Source organism: Procambarus clarkii, chromosome 42 (assembly GCF_040958095.1).
Source record: "Procambarus clarkii isolate CNS0578487 chromosome 42, FALCON_Pclarkii_2.0, whole genome shotgun sequence".
NCBI classification, from domain to species: domain Eukaryota; kingdom Metazoa; phylum Arthropoda; class Malacostraca; order Decapoda; family Cambaridae; genus Procambarus; species Procambarus clarkii.
The window spans coordinates 35627768-35651774 of NC_091191.1; the positions used below are offsets into that span (position 1 = coordinate 35627768).

Here is a 24007-nt window from a genome sequence, read left to right on the forward strand (position 1 = left end):
CATAAGCTAGAAGACAACAAAAAAGTCATCACCACTGACACACTTCAAGCTGAACTACTTGCAGAAGCAGGGAAAAAACGAGGAACATATTCATCTACAATCTTAACCCCACGACTCAAAGAAGCAGCGAAACAACTAAAAAATCTGAAAGACGTAACAATAAGAAAAGCCGACAAAACAGCAGCATATGTATTGATTCCTACCCATGAATACATGAACAAAATTAGCGACATCCTAAGTGACGACTCCAAATTTCAACGAATCACGAGGAACCCCGTAGAAGACCTTAAGCGGAAAGTAAACAAAACAATTACAGCAATCAACGCAAAGAAAGGTAGGGTGCATTTCAATAAACTTCAAGGCGACTATGGCTTAGGATATGCCTACGGCAATGTTAAGACGCATAAACCAGGTAACCCACTACGCCCTATAATCAGCCAAATACCAACCCCAACTTATCACCTGGCAAAGAAACTCAATGAACTCCTAACTCCATACACTCCAAGTAAGTTTAGTCTACAATCATCAGCAGATTTCCTAGAATTGATCAAATCTACCCAGCCCGATGGAATCATCGCTTCCCTGGACGTTGAATCCCTTTTTACCAACGTCCCAGTCGACACAACCATATGAATGATACTGGACAGAGTATACAGAGACGAGAGCACCCCCAAATTAGACATACCTGAGCCACACTTGAAAAGTCTTCTCGAAGCATGTACAAAGGAAGCCCCTTTCATCAGTCCACAAGGAGACATGTATTTACAAATAGACGGAGTAGCAATGGGCTCCCCCTTAGGAGTTTTATTTGCTAATTTTTATATGGGAACCATCGAAGATAGGGTCTTCAGTAGCAGACAAAAACCAACTGTATACTGCCGTTATGTAGATGACATATTCGTAATAGTAAAAGACTCAGATGAACTAATTGACCTAAAAAGACACCTAGAGAGAGAGTCAGTACTCCGATTTACACATGAAAATAGTGAAAATAACAGTCTGCCATTCTTGGATGTACTAATAACAAAAACAGGAACCTCTTTAAGTACCAACGTATATACCAAGCCCACCAACATAGGATTATGCCTGAACGGTAGAAGTGAGTGCCCCCAAAGATACAAAGCCAGTGTTCTCAATGCTTATATTCGTCGAGCGCTTACCCACTGCTCTGAATGGAGCAACGTGAGTAGAGAGTTTGAAAGAGTAACTCAGGTATTGGTGAACAACGGATATAGCAACGCGGAAATAAACGCTGCTATAAGAAGACACTTGGACCGTTGGTATAATTCAGAACCTAGAACAGAAACCACAACACCCCCAATAAAATTATATTACAAATCAACCATGCACAGTGAACATATAAAAGAGGAAAGAATAATGAAAGAAATAATCCGTAAAGGAGTAAAAAGCACTACTCCTAACCAAAACATAAACCTGATAATATTCTACAAAACCAAGAAGACTTCCGAACTCCTTATCAAAAACAGCCCGAAGCCGACGGAGAACCCTCTACAGCAGTCAAGCGTTGTATACATGTACACTTGCCCCCACGAAGGATGTAACCTTCAATGTAAGTACATAGGTATGACGTCGACCAAGCTGACGAGGCGTTTGACATGCCATCTTCAATCTGGTGCCCCTAGGAATCACATGAGACAAGCCCATGACATTACTCTAACAAGAGAAATGTTGAACAAGAATACTTGCATAATAGACAAAACCCAAGATTCAAGAAGATTACAAATTCTTGAGGCAATTCACATAAGAATAGAGCGACCTACCATGAACACCCAAATCACGGAACTATTTACTCTACCCACCATGAGAGTAAGGACAAGACAAGAACATATCGATGCCAACACAGAAGACAATGTCCAACATAACAGGCCAATTACACTGGATTAATCTTTGTGTTTGGATAGGAGATGCCTCGTATGGGCCAATAAGCCTTCTGCAGCCCCTATGTTTATCCCTTATGTATCCCCCCATGTTTTCACCTTCATTGTATTATCACCTGACCTAATGCGGGTATAAAATCAACTAGTATTGTAAGATCTGTTCACTTGAGAATGAACCATGGAGGTTCGAAACGTCGTGCAAATTATACAAATAAGTGTAATACACTCTATAGTAAATCACTTCTTTTCTTCACCTTAAAAGTACGAAAATGAGTTTTGGAGAACTCCTATTTCAATTAAGCCCTGATGCTAAGAAAATAGTTAGAGGGATAGAAGCCCTAAACCAGAAAATAATAAATACAGAATATGCGGTCATATTCAATGAAACATATATATATATATATATATATATATATATATATATATATATATATATATATATATATATATATATATATATATATATATATAATCTTCTTGCAAGAAGATTACAAATTCTTGAGGCAATTCACATAAGAATAGAGCGACCTACCATGAACACCCAAATCACGGAACTATTTACTCTACCCACCATGAGAGTAAGGACAAGACAAGAACATATCGATGCCAACACAGAAGACAATGTCCGACATAATAGGCCAATTACACTGGATTAATCTTTGTGTTTAGATAGGAGATGCCTCGTATGGGCCAATAAGCCTTCTGCAGCCTCTATGTTTCACCTCACATTTATCCCTTATGTATCCCCCCATGTTTTCACCTTTATATATATATATATATATATATATATATATATATATATATATATATATATATATATATATATATATATATAATATATATATATATATATATATATATATATATATATATATATATATATATATATATATATATATATATATATATATATATATATATATATATATATATATATATATATATATATATATATGTACTAACTTGCCTAAAACACACAAGTGAAGTTTTACAACACTTTCCCATCAGGAGACTCGAACCCTAGCCAGCACAGAAGCCTCACAGCAACTGGCATAGCAGGTACCCCTTTAACCCACTGCACCAAACTCAGACCCTAAAAAGAAATGGTAATTTCGCGGTATTTAAACCCCCCAAAGATCACCACCTCCCAAGAGCAACTAGATCTAGTGAGAGGTCATTCACATTCTTTCATCAAGTCCCTGTTAATATGGGAGAACACTGTGTCTGTGCTTAATGCAGTAACTTGCCTAAAACACGCAAGTGAAGTTTTACAATTAAATAAAAAATCTAACAGATAGAACTCCCAAAAACTTTGTTTTAATATATTCATATTATATAAAATGTCTCTAATAATAATTTCATTTTTATAATTTGATATATTTTAAGAGGTTACTTCTTGTAATCAAAACTTGCTTTTCGATTTAATTAATTTCGGCTCGTTATTAATTCATCTTTACTTCAATTTTTTTTTAAATATTTCCTTTTATGTTTGTTTTGCTCATCTCAACTTCCATTTTCCATTTACGTTCCTTCGTTCTCTTCCTTACATGGTAATTGATGGTGTCTCGAATTTGGTGATTATGGTTACTCTGTGATTTGTCTAGTGTTGTGATTTACAGTTTTTTAGTCTGTCCTTTTTTGTATATCCTTTTCATTTCTTGAAGACTTCTAGTGGAGTAACAAACTTTATTCTTTTTTGTGTGTGTTAATGTATGAGATCTGTATACTGTCGCTGCAATGGGTGTTCATTACCTAAGTGTAGTTGCAGGATGAGAGCAACGCTCGTGGTGTCCCATCTTCAAAGTACTGTCATATAACGCTTTGAAACTTCTGACGGTTTTGGCCTCTGCAACTTTCACACTTAACTTATTCCAACCGTCTACCTCTCTGTTTGCAAAATATAGCTTTCTAATATTTTTGGCCCCTTTGTTTCCTTAGCTTGAATCTGTTACCTCTTGTTCTTGAAGTTGCTGGTTTCAGGAATTCCTCTTTGTCAATTTGGTGTTTGTGTGAATGAAAGTTCAATTGCATTCATATATTTAGCACTAGATGGAGTATCGGGCAATGACAGAGTCTCTCCCTCCTCGCCAAATCTTCAGCCTCTTCTGTCTGTCCCTTTCTTCCCCATCCCTCCTTTGCCTCCTCCCATTCTCCCTCTCTACTCTCCTTTACCCATTACCTTCTTCTTTTTCCTCGTCTTTCATATCTTCCCTTAATGCCTCCCGGCTCTCTTACCCAAAGCCTCCCTTATCTCAGATTTACCCTATCTTCCCCCCTAACCACTTATTTCCCTCTTTACTCTCTTCTTCCTTATCCCTCTTATCCCTGTCAACTGTCTCCTACCTATTCCCCCTTTCTTCCTTTTCCCATTTTACCCCTTCCCCACCTCATGTCTCTCTCTCTCTCTGGGAACATGGAATAAATTCACCCAGCACAAAATATAAGCACGTCATTTTGTTTATTTGATACAACCTTGTCACAACGTTGTGGTTATGTTGGAGAACTATGTAGAAACCCAAAACCCCTATTTGACTCCATACGAGTCACTGGGAGTTGCAGGGAACCGATCATATTAAAGGGGGACCTTGGGGCCAACCTCTACCAGCCCATGATAGTCGTGCACCTACCATCAATGAGTATTCAGAAGAGATGGCTGAGGTTAGCACCAGACATCTGCCGTGGAACATCACGCACATTCTCTTTTAGAGATATATTATATCAAATGATTTTATGGAAGGAGGGAGTTGGGCTGGAGCCTGGCCGTGTGGGTGGAGAACTCTCGTCTGCAAACTGGTGTGTGTTGTTCCAGCAGCTGGTGGACCTGGGCGGCAGCGTCCTCGGCCAGGGCAGTTACCCCGGGTGTCCTGCCGCAGACTGCCTCTCCAGTGGCCTCTACTGCGGCCTCCACGGCAGGTCAGTCCTCTATGTGTACATATCAAAGAGAGAGAGGGAGGAGATGGTAAGCTATAATATATGCTAGCATCTATAAACTTTTCCTTGTCTCCCTGCTCCTCTATTTTTAAACTAGTACTAGGGTTCATAACGGCTGTAAAATGACTTACCCAGTGAAACTGCAAGCAAAAGCCTGCTCCTAGTGACTCATTTATTTCATGAGTGTACTCTGAACACGGATAAGGATATCTCTCTCTCTATCTATCTATCTATCTATCTATCTATCTGTCTATCTATCTATCTATCTATCTATCTATCTATCTATCTATCTATCTATCTATCTATCTATCTATCTATCTATCTATCTATCTATCTATCTATCTATCTCTCCTACGTAAACAATTATTACAAATAAATTTCATGATATTAATAGTAATAACAAAATAATGATAATAATAACAATAATAACGCGAAAATTATTTGAAGCAAAGCGGGATTTACCCACCGACCTAGTAGACACCAGCCGTGTCGTATATATGTCGTACCTAGTAGCCAGAACGCATTTCTCAGAGTACTATGCAAGGCCCGATTTGCCTAATAAGCCAAGTTTTCATGAATTAATGTTTTTTCGACTACCTAACCTACCTAACCTAACCTAACCTAACTTTTTCGGCTACCTAACCTAACCTATAAAGATAGGTTAGGTTAGGTTAGGTAGGGTTGGTTAGGTTTGGTCATATATCTACGTTAATTTTAACTCCAATAAAAAAAATTGAGAGAGAGAGAGAGAGAGAGAGAGAGAGAGAGAGAGAGAAGGGATATGGTTGTGATTGTTCCTGAATACTTCACTGTCGGTACTGAGGTGAGTATGCAAATTAGGGAATTAATGTATATTACCTAAATGAAGTGTAACCTCGTCTGCAATGTGCAACACTCAATTGCTCTCTCCCGGTACTTATTGTGCACATTATTATGCTAACGATGATTAATGTGTGTGTGTCAGTGTTTGTGTTCCGATCTCTTGCGATTTATACTAGACACTTCCTTTATCACTAACTCTCATCTTCTCATCTCGCGTGTATCTCTCCTCTCCCCACTTCTTCAGAGTCTCGGAATCCTGTCTGCCTCTCTATCTCCCCTCTTTTCTCTCTCTTATTATACCTAATTTTATTTCACTGCCTTCATTTATTTCTATCACCTGTGCCCTCTCCACTGTTCTTCCCTCTATTATAGTGTGGGTTGGTGGTGTTGTCGTCGTTCCTCCTCCTTTACGGACAACCCAACCAATCCTTATCCTGTCATTGTTGCTGCATCTGGAGCTCTAACTGGAATCTCTCCAAGCTCCTATTTCGGCTACTCCTTCTACTGCGGCTACTCTTGCTGCTCCTACTCGATCCCTGGGACCTCACTTCATCCTGCCCATCGTCCTCCTTTCCACTTTCAGCTCCTTTCTGGGCTCCTTGCTCTGCCGCTTCACTTTTGGCTCTCAACTGTCTCAGAATCTCATCCTTCATCCCAGCTACTTTAGATGCTTTCAACCTAACGCCACATTTTTCTGCTATTTCTTTCAATTGATCCCTCGTGCAACCTTCCAAGTCCTCAGGCTTTCCTGACTCCACAAACGCTTGCACCTTATCCATCTTTGTCCTGTGAGTCTTCCCAAGAGAGAGAGTATACACCTGCGGTCACACAGTTTATCTATTTCAGGAAGGAATGTACAAATCCACTCTTGGACAGGGTGTGGGTGTGTCAGTTCACTCTCCTGGACACAGGCCCCTAATTTATTATAGTGTGGGTTGGTGGTGTTGTCGTCGTTGTTCCTCCTTTACGGACAGCCTAACCCACAACTCGGTAGAGTGCTTATACCTCACTAGAAGATCACACTAGGCGCTTCTGGCTCTTGGAGAGGGGCTCAACGTCACACATTTAGGGGATGCGGCTCCAACACTTAGACGCGTTGTCACGTGCACACACCTACTCGAGTTGCTGTGACTCCCCACTCTCTCCTTATGTGATATGATCTCCTCAATCCCCTTTAACTTACTAAACTTCCATCCTACCCTGTCCACAGCGGTGGTTCTTGGTTCTTTCTCTCTCTCTCTCTTCCTTTACTATTTCCTGGGAAGCCTCACTAGGACAAGGGCAAACACCAGCAAATTGGGATACATTTACTGGACAAAGCACATACACAATACATACACATATATAATAATAATGAATCCTATACTCTATACTATTATAATCAGGTTGCACCCCGACACCATCAGAACTCTATCATCAGCTTATCAAGTGGTACCCTATCTTCTGATTCACCACCTGATACTATCTACCTCCTCAAGTAGATCAAGTCTTATACTACAATGTTGCACTATCAGCGAGAGAATATATCTGTAAACATGTACAAAACATGAAAATCAGCATATGATTGCAATAACATAAATATATCAGTATCAATGTTCCTTGATACACAACAATGATCAGTCGATCACCCTATCAGTCCTAGAACACATACATCTGTAGATAATCCAACCTACGATTGTAACTCTAAACTTCAGTATAAAACACTCTTTGACATAAGAATGCAAACAATCGCCCACCTCTCACTGCGTCTTGCACGCTAATGACAACCAAACACTCGATTACCTCCCTACAAGTAATCATTTAGAACCTCCCTTCTACCTCTGGAAGTTCACTACCCTGATCTCTTCAGGTTCTTCCGGGTTTAACTACCAAAATCCTCTGCAGCTCCTCCAGGCTGCTACCATGAAGTTTTCCTTGAGCAACTACGGTGCTTCACCACTTCTGCTAGGGTCCTCCACAGCTCTCCTGGCTGCTACACCATGAAGTTTCCTCGAACAACTATGGTGCTTCACCACCTCTACAGGAGCACGTGACACTCCTCTTCACTGCTTCTCCTCACAGCTCGAGGTCCTCTGCTCCACTACCTTGGAGTCTCATCAACTACTCCCTCTGTGCTGGCTTCGAAGTTCTCAGCAACTTCTTTCCTAAAGACAACCCTGCAACCAATCGACACTCCAATAAAAATGTTTCCCCTTTAACACATAAACAAAAATAATCACACAATATGTTTGCCTCAAACATCTATCTGTCCTCTACATACTGTGAGAGTGGACTCCCCCGTTGGGCGGGTCCATGTTCCACCTCGCCCGGTGGGCCTCACTCACTCTGGGAGGGCCCTCCGCCGTCAGGAGCTCTCAGTCACCTCCCAGTGCTCAGAGGAGACGGATGTCGCTCCGTGTTCCATGATGTTCCTCCCTCTCCACTCTCTTATTTTAGGCTTTCCGCCTTATCAAAACATGTCTAACTTATCAATAAGCATTGCTACTGTCGCTGGGCACACGACCAACTACAAGCAATCACTATGGACTGGCTTAAATTGAGCTTACCACAGATTGTCTGGTCGAGGGCGCTCCTCCCTCTGAGAGAGCCTGGTCTGGGCGCTTGCACAGCCCACGAAAATGTCTCTGGGCGGCTTAATACTCTCCTCGCCATCCAGGACTTGAGACCACAACGTTCCCAGCTCAATTCCACAGCTGGAACGTCTGCACACTTCTCTTCTCTTGGAGATATATCACTAGGGGTTCCTTTCTGACGGGAGCTCAAACGGAGCACGGCTTTTCCCCTGCGATGTCTGGCCTCAAGTGAGGTCAAAGCCCTCCAGAAGCCAGCCTCACACCTCCAACAAAATATCCACATTTCCTAACCAGTCATTTATCTATTTCCTTATTTACTGCCCTTAATCTCAAATTGTTCATTGAATCCAACAAACTATTTTACATCTGTGTTATCGCTTCTATATTTCCTATAATTTCTAGTTAGGTCAGGCTTGTTGAATAACTCTCAAGGGGGGAGACTCGTTTCTCCTGTAGGCTGAGATCATAACACCCCCTGTCTCCTCGTTCTCTCTCCTCTCGCTCCATTTTCTCCTAATTCCCTCTTCATCCCAATTTCTCTCTGCAGGTGCCAGGGGTCGCCTGGCTCCCTGCGGTGTGAATGCCTGCCGGGGTGGGCGGGGCCAGGCTGTGTCACGCCCACCACGCCCACTACTTTCCTCCACAACAGTTACGTGAAGCTGACCCTCTCCTTCACGCCCCTCGGCTACACCACCACCATCTCCCTTAGGTATGTGGCACCTCTCTCAGGTGTGTGGCACCTCTCTCAGGTGTGTGGTACCTCTCTCAGCCTCTCTCAGGTGTGACGCATCTCCCTCAGAAAGACAGTCGTCTTTCATGCAATCATGATAACATTCCCTAATTACAGAATACCTGTTTCAGATATCATGTGTGTGAAATGTCCTAACACGTCAGCCATAATAACATATTACCTATAATCCCATTGTTACGGCCCTATTGGGTCGCAACTGGGTTCTTTCTCTGATGTTATTAGAGTTTGGGTATCCGGCCCCAAGCTAGAAGTGGCTTTCAAGGGGTGTGTTCCGTAACATAAGTAAATTAAAGGGGAAGGGATAAAACTGCACTAAACTTAAATATATAATTATTCCACCACCACAAATAAGTATATAAACAGTCACACGCGGTTACTATTACTACACTTCTTATTTACAATAATTCGTCTTCCTCCGAAGACATGGGATGCTCCACGGTGCTCAACGATGCTTAGCCCTTGGTCCTCTTCTCGTGGCCTCACGATGAATCCTTTGATTCTCCAGACGAGTCTACCCCGGCCGCAGGCCAGCCAAATCACAGTCCCACTGGGTGCACCGTCGTGGAGGCCTTCAACCACAAATCCAGCCTGTAGCTGGCAGGTTCCAATCAGCTACGCTGCGTAGGCCACTTCACGACCGATACTAGGGTTGCAAGCCCTAGGCAGGAGCCTCGTGTGATTCCACAGATCACTCTCCTCACCACAACACCCCAGTGGCTAGTCTTCTCCACCAGTCAGCCCTGGGTACGACAATTCCTCAACTGCCACGTCACAGGCAGGCTAACACAACAGTGTTCATCCGGGGGGTGACTCACAGCTTCTGCAGCAAACTCGTGGAAATACTATGGCTGCCTTGGGTAGACTGATCCAACGTCCAATACAGCAGTCCCAGGTCGACTCTGTAATCAGGCACATTATCAGTATTAGTTACACTCTAGGGCACCTCACTTACAGGCTTAGACACAAACGCCCACCTATCCACTCCATAGATGGCGCTGCTGTCTAAGCGTCACCTCACCAGAGGTCAGCAGCGGCTATGTCACGAGCTGATTAGGACGGGACACCAGCCCCTGTGGCAGGTATATCCTGTCCTCACTAGATGACGCTGTCCATTTGGAGGGGGTTTCGGGAGCTGACCCACAGATGGCGTGGTCGTCACAGCTCCGTGCTCGGACGCTGGGCTCGGGTCCGTAACACCCATCCATGGATTTATCATTGTCTACTGGAAATAGATCGTTACCCCTGTAACTTGCAAAAGGTACACGGACATCCTGGGAGAGGGGTATAGTTCTGGTGCCCTGATATATCTCATACCCTGATATACTTCGGTATTGCTTCCTGTATCCCTCACATGGCGAGTATTTGGCCCTAATAAGCGACATGTAATCAAAGGTCAGCATTGGTCGACCCACGTACACAGGTGGTAGGAGTGCCTCGTGCCCCACGTACACAGGTGGTAGGAGTGTATTGTGTCCCAGGTACACAGGTGGCAGGAGTGTCTCGTGTCCCACGTACACAGGTGGTAGGAGTGCCTCGTGCCCCACGTACACAGGTGGCAGGAGTGTTTCGTGTCCCACATACACAGGTGGTAGGAGTGTCTCATGCCCCACGTACACAGGTGATAACACGTGTTGCTGCCGCAGGTTCAGGACGCGGAGGAGAGGAGGTGAACTAGTGGTGATGACGTCACAACATGGGCGGGACATGTGGGCGGTGGAGATGGTGGGCGGCCGCGTGTGTGTGGTGCTGCGTCTCCACCCGCGACCCACCACCTCCCTCTGTCTCTCCCGGGCCACCCTCGCTGACGGCCGCTGGCACTCTCTCCTTGCTGCAAGGTACACGCGCTCTCTTATTGCCTCTCTATCCCTCTAGTGATGCATACAATTACTGATGTTACATCTTACCACTGTAACATTGACACCTGTTCCACTAGCGCTGTAACATTGGTACACTATTTCAGTCACTGCAATCCTGGCACTGTATCACTATAATACTGATATTGTATCACAGTAATACAGGCTTTGTATCACTGTAATTCATTCATTCATTGTATCACTGTAATACAGGCATTTTATCACTGTAATACAGGCATTGTATCATTGTAATACAGGCACTCTGTATTCCTCTAAAACTAATGACGTAATATTTGCATTTAATCAATGTATTAATGTTTCACGGGCATTGTTATTCTACTCCTTTAACATTAACATTGCAGAGCTTGCATTACATCACTGTAATACTAACAACAATATGGTCTGTAATACTGTGCCTGTAATACTATCCCTGTAATAGTGTCCCTGTAATACTGTCCTCGTAACTCTGTCACTAAGTTATTTGAATTTTGTTACTTTATCTTTACTTTATTTTTCCAATTTGCATTTAAACTAATTTGTTCACACAAAAGAGAAAATGTGAGCTGACCTTGTAGGTCAGTAAGAGGTGTGTCCCTGGCAGGTACGGCTCTGCGGTCTTCCTGACGGCTGACGACGGCGACGGGGACCTGTACAACGCCTCGGTGGTGCTGGAGGGAGGCCAGCTGCTGCAGGTGGACGGCCAGGAGGGCGTCCACGTGGGAGGCACGCCCGAGTATGCTGGAGTCACCGTGTTCAGCATACACAGAGACTATCACAATGGTTAGTGTTAAACTGGGTATGTTCAATATATATATTTATATATATAAATATGAGGGAGTGAGATATAAATATATTACTCCTGACCATTACCACTATAGGATGTATGGACGACCTGAGGATCTCCGGGCGGAGGATACCACTACCGCCAGCGATCAACAGCACAGCTTGGGGTCAGGTCAGCGTGTTCCAGGGCGTCGAGCAAGGGTGTGGGGCTCCTCCTGCCTGTGCCAACGTCTCCTGCAGGTCCCCGCTCTCCTGCGTCGACACCTGGAGGTCCTACCATTGCGGGTCTGTACACAACAATTCTCTGGTGTCCATCGCAATCAGTTTTAAACTTTCCCAATAACAAACTTTTTTGTTGTTCTCTTGAGTTGTTCTTCGCTTTAATTGCTGTTCTCGTAAAATGTTAGTCTCATAAGTTATTGTTGTCCTCCATTGTAATTCCCCGGAATAACAGATTGCTGCTCTGGACGCATATTTCTATAATCAGATACCAATTGTTACACAAATTATTGTACTATTCTAAATCTCGGGCAAGTTGGCAGCCTTATACAACTTTTGTCCTCCCACTGTCCACTCTTAACACGGATTAATTATTATTTAGTTAACATGTAATCTCTCTTAGAGGTCTTAAATGTTGATTTACTGAACGGCCTCTGATGTGTTTTACACTTAAAATATGGATGTATAATTACTAACATATTTCCATATTTAGATATGAAATTAAAAGCTGGTAGTGACAGGTGTGGACATCACAGGTTTGGTGACGGGCTCGTAGTGACAGGTTTGGTCATCACAGGTGTGGTGAGGGGCTGGTAATGACAGGTGTGATCATCACAGGTGTGGTGAGGGGCTGGTAGTGACAGGTGTGGTTATCACAGGTGTGGTGTGGGGCAGGTAATGACAGGTGTGGTCATCATAGGTGTGGAGGGGGCTGGTAATGACAGGTGTGGTCATCACAGGTGTGGTTAAGGGCTGGTAATGCCAGGTGTGGTCATCACAGGTTTGGTGAGGGGCTGGTTATGACAGGTGTGGTTAGGGGCTGGTAGTGACAAGTGTGATCATCACAGGTGTTGTGAGGGGCTGGTGGTGACAGGTGTGGTCATCACAGGTGTGGTTATGGGCTGGTAGTGACAGGTGTGGTGAGGGGCTGGTAGTGACAGGTGTGGTCATTACAGGTGTAGTGAGGGGACTAGTAGTGACAGGTGTGGTCATCACAGGTGTGGTGAGGGGCTGGTAGTGACCGGTGTGTTGAGGGGCTGGTAGTGAGAGGTGTGGTCATCACATGTGTGGTGAGGGACTGGTAGTGAGAGTTTTCGTCATCACAGGCGTGGTGAGAAGTTGGTAGTGATATATGTGGTAATCACAGGTGTGGTGAGGGGCTAGTAGTGACGGGTGTGGTCATCACAGGTATGGTGAGAGGTTGGTAGTGACAGGTGTGGTCATAACAGGTGTGGTGAGGGGCTGGTAGTGACATGTGTGGTCATCACAGGTGTGGTGAGAGGCTGGTAGTGACAGGTTTGGTCATCACAGGTATGGTGCGAAGCTGGTAGTGATAGGTGTGGTCATCGCAGGTGTGGTGAGGGGTTGGTAGTGACAGGTATGGTGAGGGGCTGGTAGTGACAAGTGTGGTCGTCACAGGTGTGGTGAAGGGCTTTTAGTGACAGGTGTGGTCATCACAGGTGTGGTGAGGGGCTGGTAGTGACAAGTGTGGTCGTCACAGGTGTGGTGAGAGGTTGGTAGTGACATGTGTGGTCATCACAGGTGTGGTGAAGGGCTTTTAGTGGCAGGTGTGGTCATCACAGGTGTTGTGAGGGGCTGGTAGTGACAGGTGTGGCGATGTGCTGGTAGTGAAAGGTGTGGTGAGGGGCTGGTAGTGACAGGTGTGGTCATCACAGGTGTGGTGAGGGGCTGGTAGTGACAGATGTGGTCATCACAGGTGTGGTGAGGGGTTGGTAGTGACAGGTGTGGTCGTCACAGGTGTGGTGAGGAGCTGGTAGTGACAGGTGTGGTCGTCATAGGTGTGGCGATGGGCTGGTAGTGATAGGTGTGGTGAGGAGCTGGTAGTGACAGGTGTGGTCGTCACAGGTGTGGTGAGGGGCTGGTAGTGACAGATGTGGTCGTCACAGGTGTGGTGAGGGGCTGGTAGTGACAGGTGTGGATGTCACAGGTGTGGTGAGGGCCGGGCGCTGAGCAGTAGTGAGGAGACGTGTGAGGACGAGGACGAGTGTGTGTGGCGTCCTTGTCTTAACGGAGGCACCTGCTTCAACACCCAGCCAGGTGAGGCGTCCTTGTGGGCCCCTCCCTTGTGGGGCCCTCCCTTATAGGGCCCTTTCTTTATGGGGCCCTTCCCTTGTGGGTCCCATCCCTTGTAAGTCCTTCCCTTGTGGGCCCCTGCCTTGTGGGGCCCTCCCGTGTGGGGGCCCCCTCCCATGTAGGGCCCTCCCGTGTGGGGGCCCCCTCCCATATGGGGCCTCTTCATTGTGGGCCCCTCCCTTGTAGGGAGGCGCCCCACCCTCTACACCCTCCCCACCACCTTGTAGGGAGGGGTAGGGAGAGGCAAAGGAGGGGCCCTTGTAGGGCCCCTACCTTGTGGGCCCCTCTCTTATAGGGCCTTCCCTTGTGGGGCCCCTCTCTTGTGGAGCTTTACCTTGTGGGGCCCTCCCTTGTGGGGCCCGTCTCTTGAGGGACTTTCCTTGTAGGGATCTTCCCCTATAGGGCTCTACCTTGTGGGTGGCCTCTCCCTTATAGGGCTTTTCCTTGTGGGTCCCTTCCCTTGAGGGGCCCTACCTTGTGGGGGCCTCTCCCTTGTAGGGCTTTTCCTTGTGGGGCCCTTCCCTTGAGGGGCCCTACCTTGTGGGGGCCTCTCCCTTGTGTCGGACCCTCTCTTGTGGGGCCCATCCCATGTGACGCCGTTCCGTGTGGGCCCCTCCCCTGTTCGACCCTCCCTTGGGGGGGTCCCTCTCTCATGGGCTCTTCCTCCTTGGGCCCCTCTCTTGTGGGCCTCTTCCTCAGGTGTTCCTCCTCTGTGGGGCCCCTCCCTTGTGAGGGCCCCTTCCATGTGGGCCCCGCTTGTGGGCCCATACACCTGATTTGGACTGCCTATTCATCCACCTGACGGATTACATATCCAGCTAACTTGGTCATATCCCATTTCTCCTCGAATGCCTATTCCTCCACCTGACTTGCATTGTCTACTCTTCCAACTAACTTGAACTGTCTACTCATCTTATTCATCTTCTATAATTAACTTGGAATTTGCCACTACTTCCTTTGTTTCTAATGTTCATGAGTGAAATTCTGTTCCACCTAATAATGAGATGGTTAGATTTTTTTCTTTCTTTTAAGTTACCCTCTTCTAATGGTATTCCGTTCTCTGTGAAGGCTTCATGTGTGCGTGTCCGGCGGGGTTCAGCGGACAACACTGTCACCTGCCAGACGTGGGGGAGACTTCACTAAAACTGCCGCTCGGGATCCTGGTGACCATTGTCGTCTGGTGCACATTTCTCCTGCGTGAGTATATCTACCTGTTAAGTTCACTCTGTTAATGCTGCTTTGGTGATGTTCAGCAGTCCACGTCTTTAACAATGTGTGACAATTGTTTTTTTATTGAGTAGTTTATTTTGTAATTGCTTATGTCTCATATTATTGGAAATTGCTATTATTTCTGAAACTTTGCTTTAGTGATTGCTGGAGGCCTTTAAGTCCGGCTGGGACGTCATCAGAACCTTCAAACAGGTCACGTTTCTGATTGATCTCCAAAGAGGTATTACCAATTGACTGTCCATAGGAGATAAAGTTCTCTGTGGGGAAGAACAAAGCCAGTTGGGAGCCAGGGAGGATCCCCAGAAGATACTAATCCCACCACTGCACATAAAATTTGGGCTTATGAAACAAGTTGTCACAGCGTTACATAAGGAGTCAGGAGCCTTCGAGTTCCTGCAAGATTTCACTCTAAAAAGTCTTAGGCAAATGTCAAAGACGGTGTCTTCATCAGACCAACAGATAAAAGAAGATCGTAGAGTACAAGAAATTCCCCAAAGAAAGCCACTAAGAAAGAAATGTGTCGTGAGTAAATTTTTTCATCAATTCCCAGGGCATGTTCTTGTGGCGCTGAGCCTACACGAGTGAGAAAGGTTGAATGGTCCCAATGCCAATAAATGACAAAGAACTCTATGACAAGACCAGGATTCGCAACTGCGTTTCCAGGGCTCATCCCACTCAATCATTCCAGCAGAATGTGGGCGATAAAAACACACAACTAAAAGTTTTGTTTTATATTACTTTAAAAGGTAATATAAAACACAGAAAAATTTTAAACCATATTTTTTTTTAATTCGAATCCCTATATAATAAGCTATATGATAAAACTTCTCATAATGTTATATTCATCATTATTCAGCTGATATTTTACTGATATGTTGATAATAGTCTACATCATTAGACTACTGTCAGTGTAGGTCACATCATTAGACTACTGTCAGTGTAGGTCACATCATTAGACTACTGTCAGTGTAGGTCACATCATTAGACTACTGTCAGTGTAGGTCACATCATTAGACTACTGTCAGTGTAGATCACATCATTAGACTACTGTCAGTGTAGGTCACACCATTAGACTACTGTCAGTGTAGGTCACATCATTAGACTACGGTCAGTGTAGGTCACATCATTAGACTACTGTCAGTGTAGGTCACACCATTAGACTACTGTCAGTGTAGGCCACATCATTAGACTACTGTCAGTGTAGGTCACACCATTAGACTACTGTCAGTGTAGGTCACATCATTAGACTACTGTCAGTGTAGGTCACATCATTAGACTACTGTCAGTGTAGATCACATCATTAGACTACTGTCAGTGTAGGTCACACCATTAGACTACTGTCAGTGTAGATCACATCATTAGACTACTGTCAGTGTAGGTCACACCGTTAGACTACTGTCAGTGTAGGTCACATCATTAAACTACTGTCAGTGTAGGTCACATCATTAGACTACTGTCAGTGTAGGTCACATCATTAAACTACTGTCAGTGTAGGTCACATCATTAGACTACTGTCAGTGTAGGTCACATCATTAGACTACTGTCAGTGTAGGTCACATCATTAGACTACTGTCAGTGTAGGTCACATCATTAGACTACTGTCAGTGTAGGTCACATCATTAGACTACTGTCAGTGTAGGTCACATCATTAGATTACTGTCAGTGTAGGTCACATCATTAGACTACTGTCAGTGTAGGTCACACCATTAGACTACTGTCAGTGTAGGTCACATCATTAGACTACTGTCAGTGTAGTTCACATCATTAGACTACTGTCAGTGTAGGTCACATCATTAGACTACTGTCAGTGTAGGTCACATCATTAGACTACTGTCAGTGTAGGTCACATCATTAGACTACTGTCAGTGTAGGTCACATCATTAGACTACTGTCAGTGTAGGTCACATCATTAGACTACTGTCAGTGTAGGTCACATCATTAGATTACTGTCAGTGTAGGTCACATCATTAGACTACTGTCAGTGTAGGTCACACCATTAGACTACTGTCAGTGTAGGTCACATCATTAGACTACTGTCAGTGTAGTTCACATCATTAGACTACTGTCAGTGTAGGTCACATCATTAGACTACTGTCAGTGTAGGTCACACCATTAGACTACTGTCAGTGTAGGTCACATCATTAGACTACTGTCAGTGTAGGTCACATCATTAGACTGCTCTCAGTGTAGGCCACATCATTAGACTGATAGTGTAGGCCACACCATTAGACTACTGTCAGTGTAGGTCACATCACTAGACTGTCAGTGTAGACCTTACTATTAGACTACTGTCAGTGTAGGTCACATCACTAAACTGTCAGTGTTGGTCACATTAGTAAACTGTCAGTGTGGGCTACATCTCTAGACTGTCAGTGTAGGTCACATCACTAGACTGTCAGTGTTGGACACATCACTAGACGGTCAGTGTAGGTCACATCACTAGACTGTCAGTGCAGGTCACATCATTAGACTGTCAGTGTTGGTCACATTAGCAGACTGTCGGTGTAGGTCACATCACTAGACTGTCAATGTGGGTCACATCACTAGACTGTCAGTGTGGGTAACATCTCTAGACTGTCAGTGTGGGCTACATCTCTAGACTGTCAGTCTAGAGTCACATCACTAGACTACTAAACCCTGAGCTCATCACGTGCTCCTCCCAAAACAGTGCTGATCTGCGCCTTTCTGCTGCATCAGCACCACCGCCGCTCTGCGCTGCGCAGAGGCGCCGCTGACAACAAGGAAGACGCCGTCAGCTGTGAGCAACAGGTTTCCCCGCCCTGCAACAACACGCCCAACCTGCTGGAGCTGCAACTGTTGACGCCGCCCAAAGCCAACGGTCAGCCTGCCTGGACCAAGAACCCCAACATAGCAGGTATGTGGCCCTCCCCCCTATCAGCCTGGACCAAGAACCCCAACATAGCAGGTATGTGGCCCTCCCCCCCCCCCTACCAGCCTGGACCAAGAACCCCAACATAGCAGGTATGTGGCCCTCCCCCCACCCTACCAGCCTGGACCAAGAACCCCAACATAGCAGGTATGTGGCCCTCCCCCCACCCTACCAGCCTGGACCAAGAACCCCAACATAGCAGGTATGTGGCCCTCCCCCTACAAGCTTGGACCAAAAACCCCAACATAGCAGGTATGTGACCCTCCCCCCCCCCTACCCGCCTGGACAAGGAACCCCAACATAGCAGGTATGTGGCCCTCCCCCCTACCAGCCTGGACCAAGAACCCCAACATAGCAGGTATGTGGCCCTCCCTCCCCCTACCAGCATGGACCAATAACCCCAACATAGGCGGTATGTGGTCCTCTCCCCTACCAGCTTAGACCAAGATCCCCAACGTAGCAGGTATGTGGCCGTCCCATTACCAGCATTGACCAGAAACCCAACATAACAGGTATGTGGCCCTCTTCCTACCATCCTGGACCAAGAACCCCAACAAAGCAGGTATGTGGCCCTTCCCACTGCCAGCCGGAATCAGAAACCTTAACCTACCAGGTCAGTGGCCTCTTGAGTTGCATTAAGTACTTGATCAAAGCCAGCGAATGGCTTCATCCCGGTAGGCATCAGAGGAGCCCTTCAATACCATTCACAAGTGATTAAGTATCTTTATAGTTTCAGCTTTCATATGCTATTCGGATCTCTGTGTATAAATCGCTTGCCCTTGGAGAGAACTGTATTTATATCTTTATCTCGTCAGCTTATGTAAGTTTTTTTCTGAGAATGTTTTGTTTATTTCATTTAATAATATTGGGCAGGCGTAGATGTGCTGCAGGTGGACGCCGCCTCTGAGACCAGCAGCATGGAGGACCAGAGACGGAGCGGGTCCTTAGTGCCTGCCCCGGACGTTGAGCGTGGAGGCAAGAAATCCGGAGGGACGACGCTGGAGAATGGGAAGCAGAACGGCGTCGGCGGTAAGAGAGGTACCGGCAGTATCCCTCCCGCAGGGGACCACCTGAGGAATTATGCTTACGAAGGCGATGGCTCTTCTCCCGGATCACTGTCTTCCTGTGAGTTTGAACTACTGTGTGTGGAAGATACATGATTTTGTTTTACATGTTTTAAGACCAGAGAATTGTTTGCTGCACTCATAAACACACACACACACACACACACACACACACACACACACACCACAATCACATACCACACTCATCCACACATGCTCACGAGTGAGCAGATTACTAGAAGAGTACAAGATTACATTTTGTTCTGTAATTAAGAAGTTAAATTCTTACCTGTAAAACCGTGTTATTTTTAGTAATAAAGTGCAAGGGGTCGTCGGATCCCTTATTGCATCTGTTGTTATAAATTTGCTATTCTAGGATGTCGCAACAAATTAATAAGAATGTATGTCACATTAAGAATAATCTGAAGTGTGTTTTTCTATAGATCATCCACGTAAATTTAACCTGTGTTGTGATAATATGCGATGTTAATGCTTCAATAGTTTTGTGGATCCAGAAGCAGTATTAATGGATTTCTTTCCTACTGAATGTTCCACGTCAGCTCCAGACCTCACTTACGTGATATATATCAACGTTCCAATTAATTTTCTCATTGATATATCACGTTAGTGGGATTTCCTTGTCATGGAAGTTAGAGGGTTCGGTTGATGACCTTTACCTACACCAGAGTGCTTGGGGTTTATATGTGAAACTTGGACCGGCTTCAGTAGAAGCCTGCTAACCTCCCGTGGATTCAGTGAAATCCCTGGTTGTATAACTTAGACCATGTTGTGGTACAGTGGTAAGGTGGGCGGCTTGACGTACCATGATCACTGGTTCGAGTCACTTCAGTGCTCCAAATGATTTTGTAATTACGCTCAGCATTACTATAACAATACTCTCAGTGCCACTCTTGCAGTATCAGTGCCACTATAACATGCTGAGTAAAACTGTTACTTCAGGTCTGGAGAGCTGCAGCGGAAGTGCCAAGTTTCTGGGCGGATTCCGTGAGGTGGCGCACATGCTGGAGTCCTGACACACCGCCAACACCAGTCCACAGTCCACCCACTCAACAACAGCCTCAGGCAAACCAAACGGGGCCTCGCCCGTGACAGCAGTTATCTGCACCTCCATTGGAGCCAACAGAGGGGTAGCAACCTCCACCCTGTACGTAACGACTAGGCCTCTGTCCCTGTCAGCCAGTGACGACTTCACGGGGCTGCAAGACCTTAAGTGTGGAGTCAGTTCTGTCTCGCCGCCAACGCCAGACCCTCCTAGTGCCTTCGGAAGGAAATGATTAGCTTGTTGGTAGTGAAGAGTTTTTAAATATCTGTCCAGAAATTCATTCCCTGAAGTGAAACAAATCTTTTGTATCACCATAACCGTTAACTGTTCCCTGTTGTTTGTCTGTGCACAAAACCATTTTTATTACTTGATATTTGATGTAAGTCGTGTAATTATTCGTCCAGTTTCGAATAACTTTATACAGAGAGAGAGAGAGAGAGAGAGAGAGAGAGAGAGAGAGAGAGAGAGAGAGAGAGAGAGAGAGAGAGAGAGAGAGAGAGAGAGAGAGAGAGAGAGAGAGAGAGAGAGAGAGAGAGAGAGAGAGATAGAGAGAGAGAGATAGAGAGAGAGATAGAGAGAGAGAGATAGAGATAGAGAGAGAGATAGAGAGAGAGATAGAGAGAGAGATAGAGAGAGAGATAGAGAGATAGAGAGATAGAGAGATAGAGAGATAGAGAGAGAGAGAGAGAGAGAGAGAGAGAGAGAGAGAGAGAGAGAGAGAGAGAGAGAGAGAGAGAGAGAGAGAGAGAGAGAGAGAGAGAGAGAGAGAGAGAGAGAGAGAAAGTGTGTGTCTTCATCCACATACTGGGTTGTAGACAATATAATGGTTTGGTTTAATGTTGGACAAAATGCCTGTCAACCATGGGAGGTTATTAAGGCCACTACATTATCTTACTGACCAACCAGAAAGTATACATTTAATTATGAATATATTCCAGGACTAAAGTAAACTCTGAACAGTATTTACACCGAGAAGTGGAACACATCTCTCGGTGGGTATATCCCTTGGGCGGTATTCATTTGTTGAAGCACTTGTTAAATGAAGACTCTAAGGTTGGTAGGAGACATTCTTGCAAGACTCATGCTATTTACAGCAAATTGCCTTAACAAAACAATTGCAGAGAAGACGGTGATGACATTCATTGTCAGGCAGGGAAAGGCTTTTCTGTTCATCTTAAAGAAGTTAGGCCGTTTAGTAAATTTTATGCTTGCATGCTTTATACGCTATTCGAGTCATTCTTATTGAAGTATAAAATTTCAATTTCGTGGATCTTCCTGTTTCCTGAACGACTTACAACCACTAACAAGAGGTATCACTAGGACCCATAATTTTGTCTACAGAATTAATATCGAACAATGCACAGATAGATCTCTTGAGGAACTTGTGAGTGACATGGATGGAGATCGAGCTGTGAAATATTAGCTTTCTTTATGGATAACTATATAAAATATAGTGTTTTATTTAATTATGACTGCAATAATTTTTTGCATATTTTAATTTTATTTTATAATGTAGCATAAGGCGTTGTTATCAACGTAATTTTTTAAATAAAAGTTTTTTGCGTGTGGAAGTGTTGTTTTCGTGTTGTCCTCTTGGCCCCTTGGTGGCCGGCCCAGCCATGGTTTCACGCGCTGCTTGCTCGGTGTCCGAACCCGGAGGTTTTCCAGCACGTCCGCCTCTTTCAGCACATCACTGGTGCGTCACGTGACTGGTTCGATCTTCTCCTCGATTCTTCGCTTATGGTATTTTTGACTTGAGCTTGTCATCTCTTCTATGGTGACTAGGTGGTTTCCTTGTTAGTGTCCCACCTGCGGGTTTCGTTTCAGTGGCTGTATAAAGTTTCCTGGCAGTCCTTCCGTTTCTTTTGACTCTTCGTCATTGTACTCGCTTTCGGTTCTGGTGGTGTTGTCCTTTCTCTCTTAGTTGTTCCATGATCGTCATCTTATGCTGAATACTGTCTCCTCGTATTGGGCGGCACTGGTGGAGCCGCTTCAGCTTGCTTTCGGTATAGATGTTACTTCTGCCCCGTTTCGCAAGCGTTCTCGTGCGTTGTTTCACCTCCGGCCTGCTCATGCGCCGCCTGAGCCGTCCTGGTCATTGGACAGACTGCTCTCCTATCTTTATTCTCCTTGGTTTGTTGTGGCCCCTTCGGTTCAGGATTGTTTCTCGAAGGCTCTCTTCCTGTTGACATTTGCCTCTTCGGGGTCGGGTCGGCGAGCTTCATGCTCTCCTCCGACGCAGAGGTTTCTGCTCTTTCGGGAGTGGTAATCGGTGTGTTCGTCTGCACCGTCTCCTTCTTTTTTGGTGAAGAATGAGACGGCTGCTTTCCGGAGGGGTCCTTGGGTTGAGATGCCTGGTTGGCCAGGCCAGGGGTGCATCATGTTTTGTGTCCGGTTGCGGCCCTCCGCCGTTATTTCCGCGCCACGGCTTCTGTGTTCGGGGACGCGCTTTGGGTTGATCCGGTTTCCCTTCTTCCCTGTTCGCGAGTTCGGGTTTCCCAGGTCGTTTGCAGGGTTAATAAGTCTGGCCAGCCTGTGCTCTATCCCCATGCTCATGACGTTCATAAGTTCGCTGCTGTTGCTGCCGTCTTTGACAACATGTCCTGGGCTGACATTAGGGCTCGGGGTTTTGGGCAGTCGAACAGGGTCATGGCTGCGTGCTACCTCGTGAACGTTCCTGGGCCTAGTCGGGCCTGTGTCGCTTTGGGTCGGCGAATGCAGCCAGTTGTCTCTACTTCGGGTTGAGAAGTGAGCAGCGACCGCCTCCCGGGTAAGTCCCTCTGGTTTTCCACTGTGGGTAGTTATGTCGGGGGGGCCGTAGGGGCTCCCCCCCAGAAAACCAAGGATGAATATAATAATAAGCCATTTTCTGGGTGAGACCCGGAGGCTTCCCGGCAAACCTCCCTCCCCCGGTCGGCGGGTTTTTCGCTTGTTTTGATGTCCAGCCTCGGAACTCGGAGGTGGATTGCCAGTGCAGTGGTTTGGGGCTCCCCCTTTTCCATACCTGGGAGGAGGGAAGCTGCGCAGACAGCGGCGCGGCGATGTGTGACGTCATGCTCGTTTCTGTTTGGAGAGTTCTATACACTTGTTCGGCTGTTTGTAGCAGTTTTCATCAGAATAGGAGTTTGTTTTGGTACGCTTACCTTTTTGGGTGACAGACCCGGTTGATGGCAGACATAGAATGCTTCCAATCACACGGGGGTTTCTATAGGCCATTGCTCCTCGTGCCTCTTCTGAGGAGGACAGGTTCTAGCTCATGGTCCCCAGTAGGCCCACAGAACTCCATACACATGACTGATGCCAAAGACTGACATTAGCATATCCACCGGAATAGTCCCGGGGGAGCCTTCGGAGCTCACCCAAAAAATGGCGTTTCATTATATTCAACGCTGGTATTTGTGCTTACTGGTCAGGGCTAATGTTGTGAATAATCAATTGCTTATTGCTGTAGGGATAATAAATATTTTAATAACTTAGTTTAATAGTTTTTACTTGGTTAAAATCTTTATAAAGTGCTCAAACTGAATGTCATTGCATTATGAGTTCAACAAATTCTTCAGCATTTGTGTAAACTTCTTCATTCACTTTTGATCACTTACAGTTTATCTTGTCATTACTTATTACAGACCATTAATTCTTCAATACTGTTTTAATTGGGAAATGGTGAACTGTGATGAGCAAAATATGAATAACATGCTCAGTTCAGCTTTGCAATGTATTGTATGGAGCTTTTTTTATGAATTTCTGTGATGGAATATGAATGGCGTGATGCAGTGCATGATATGCGGATCATTTGACTACTTTTTTAAACATCTTTGCGTCTGGCCAGTAACTGG

The 24007-nt window shown here is 45.5% G+C and overlaps 1 protein-coding gene across 1 annotated transcript in view; it reads left to right on the plus strand.

Moving 5' to 3' along the window:
- The window catches only part of LOC138349707 (putative neural-cadherin 2), a 57938-nt gene extending 37280 nt beyond the window's left edge, over window positions 1–20658 (plus strand). The window contains exons 14-23 of the mRNA XM_069339752.1: window positions 4711–4811; window positions 8772–8933; window positions 10619–10810; window positions 11430–11608; window positions 11707–11896; window positions 13779–13888; window positions 14993–15121; window positions 17823–18029; window positions 18918–19169; window positions 20069–20658. Of these exons, the coding sequence (XP_069195853.1) occupies window positions 4711–4811; window positions 8772–8933; window positions 10619–10810; window positions 11430–11608; window positions 11707–11896; window positions 13779–13888; window positions 14993–15121; window positions 17823–18029; window positions 18918–19169; window positions 20069–20142 (1596 nt within the window). The 3' untranslated portion in view covers window positions 20143–20658. The remainder of the gene's footprint in view (window positions 1–4710; window positions 4812–8771; window positions 8934–10618; window positions 10811–11429; window positions 11609–11706; window positions 11897–13778; window positions 13889–14992; window positions 15122–17822; window positions 18030–18917; window positions 19170–20068) is intronic.
- Window positions 20659–24007: the final 3349 nt, after the last annotated feature.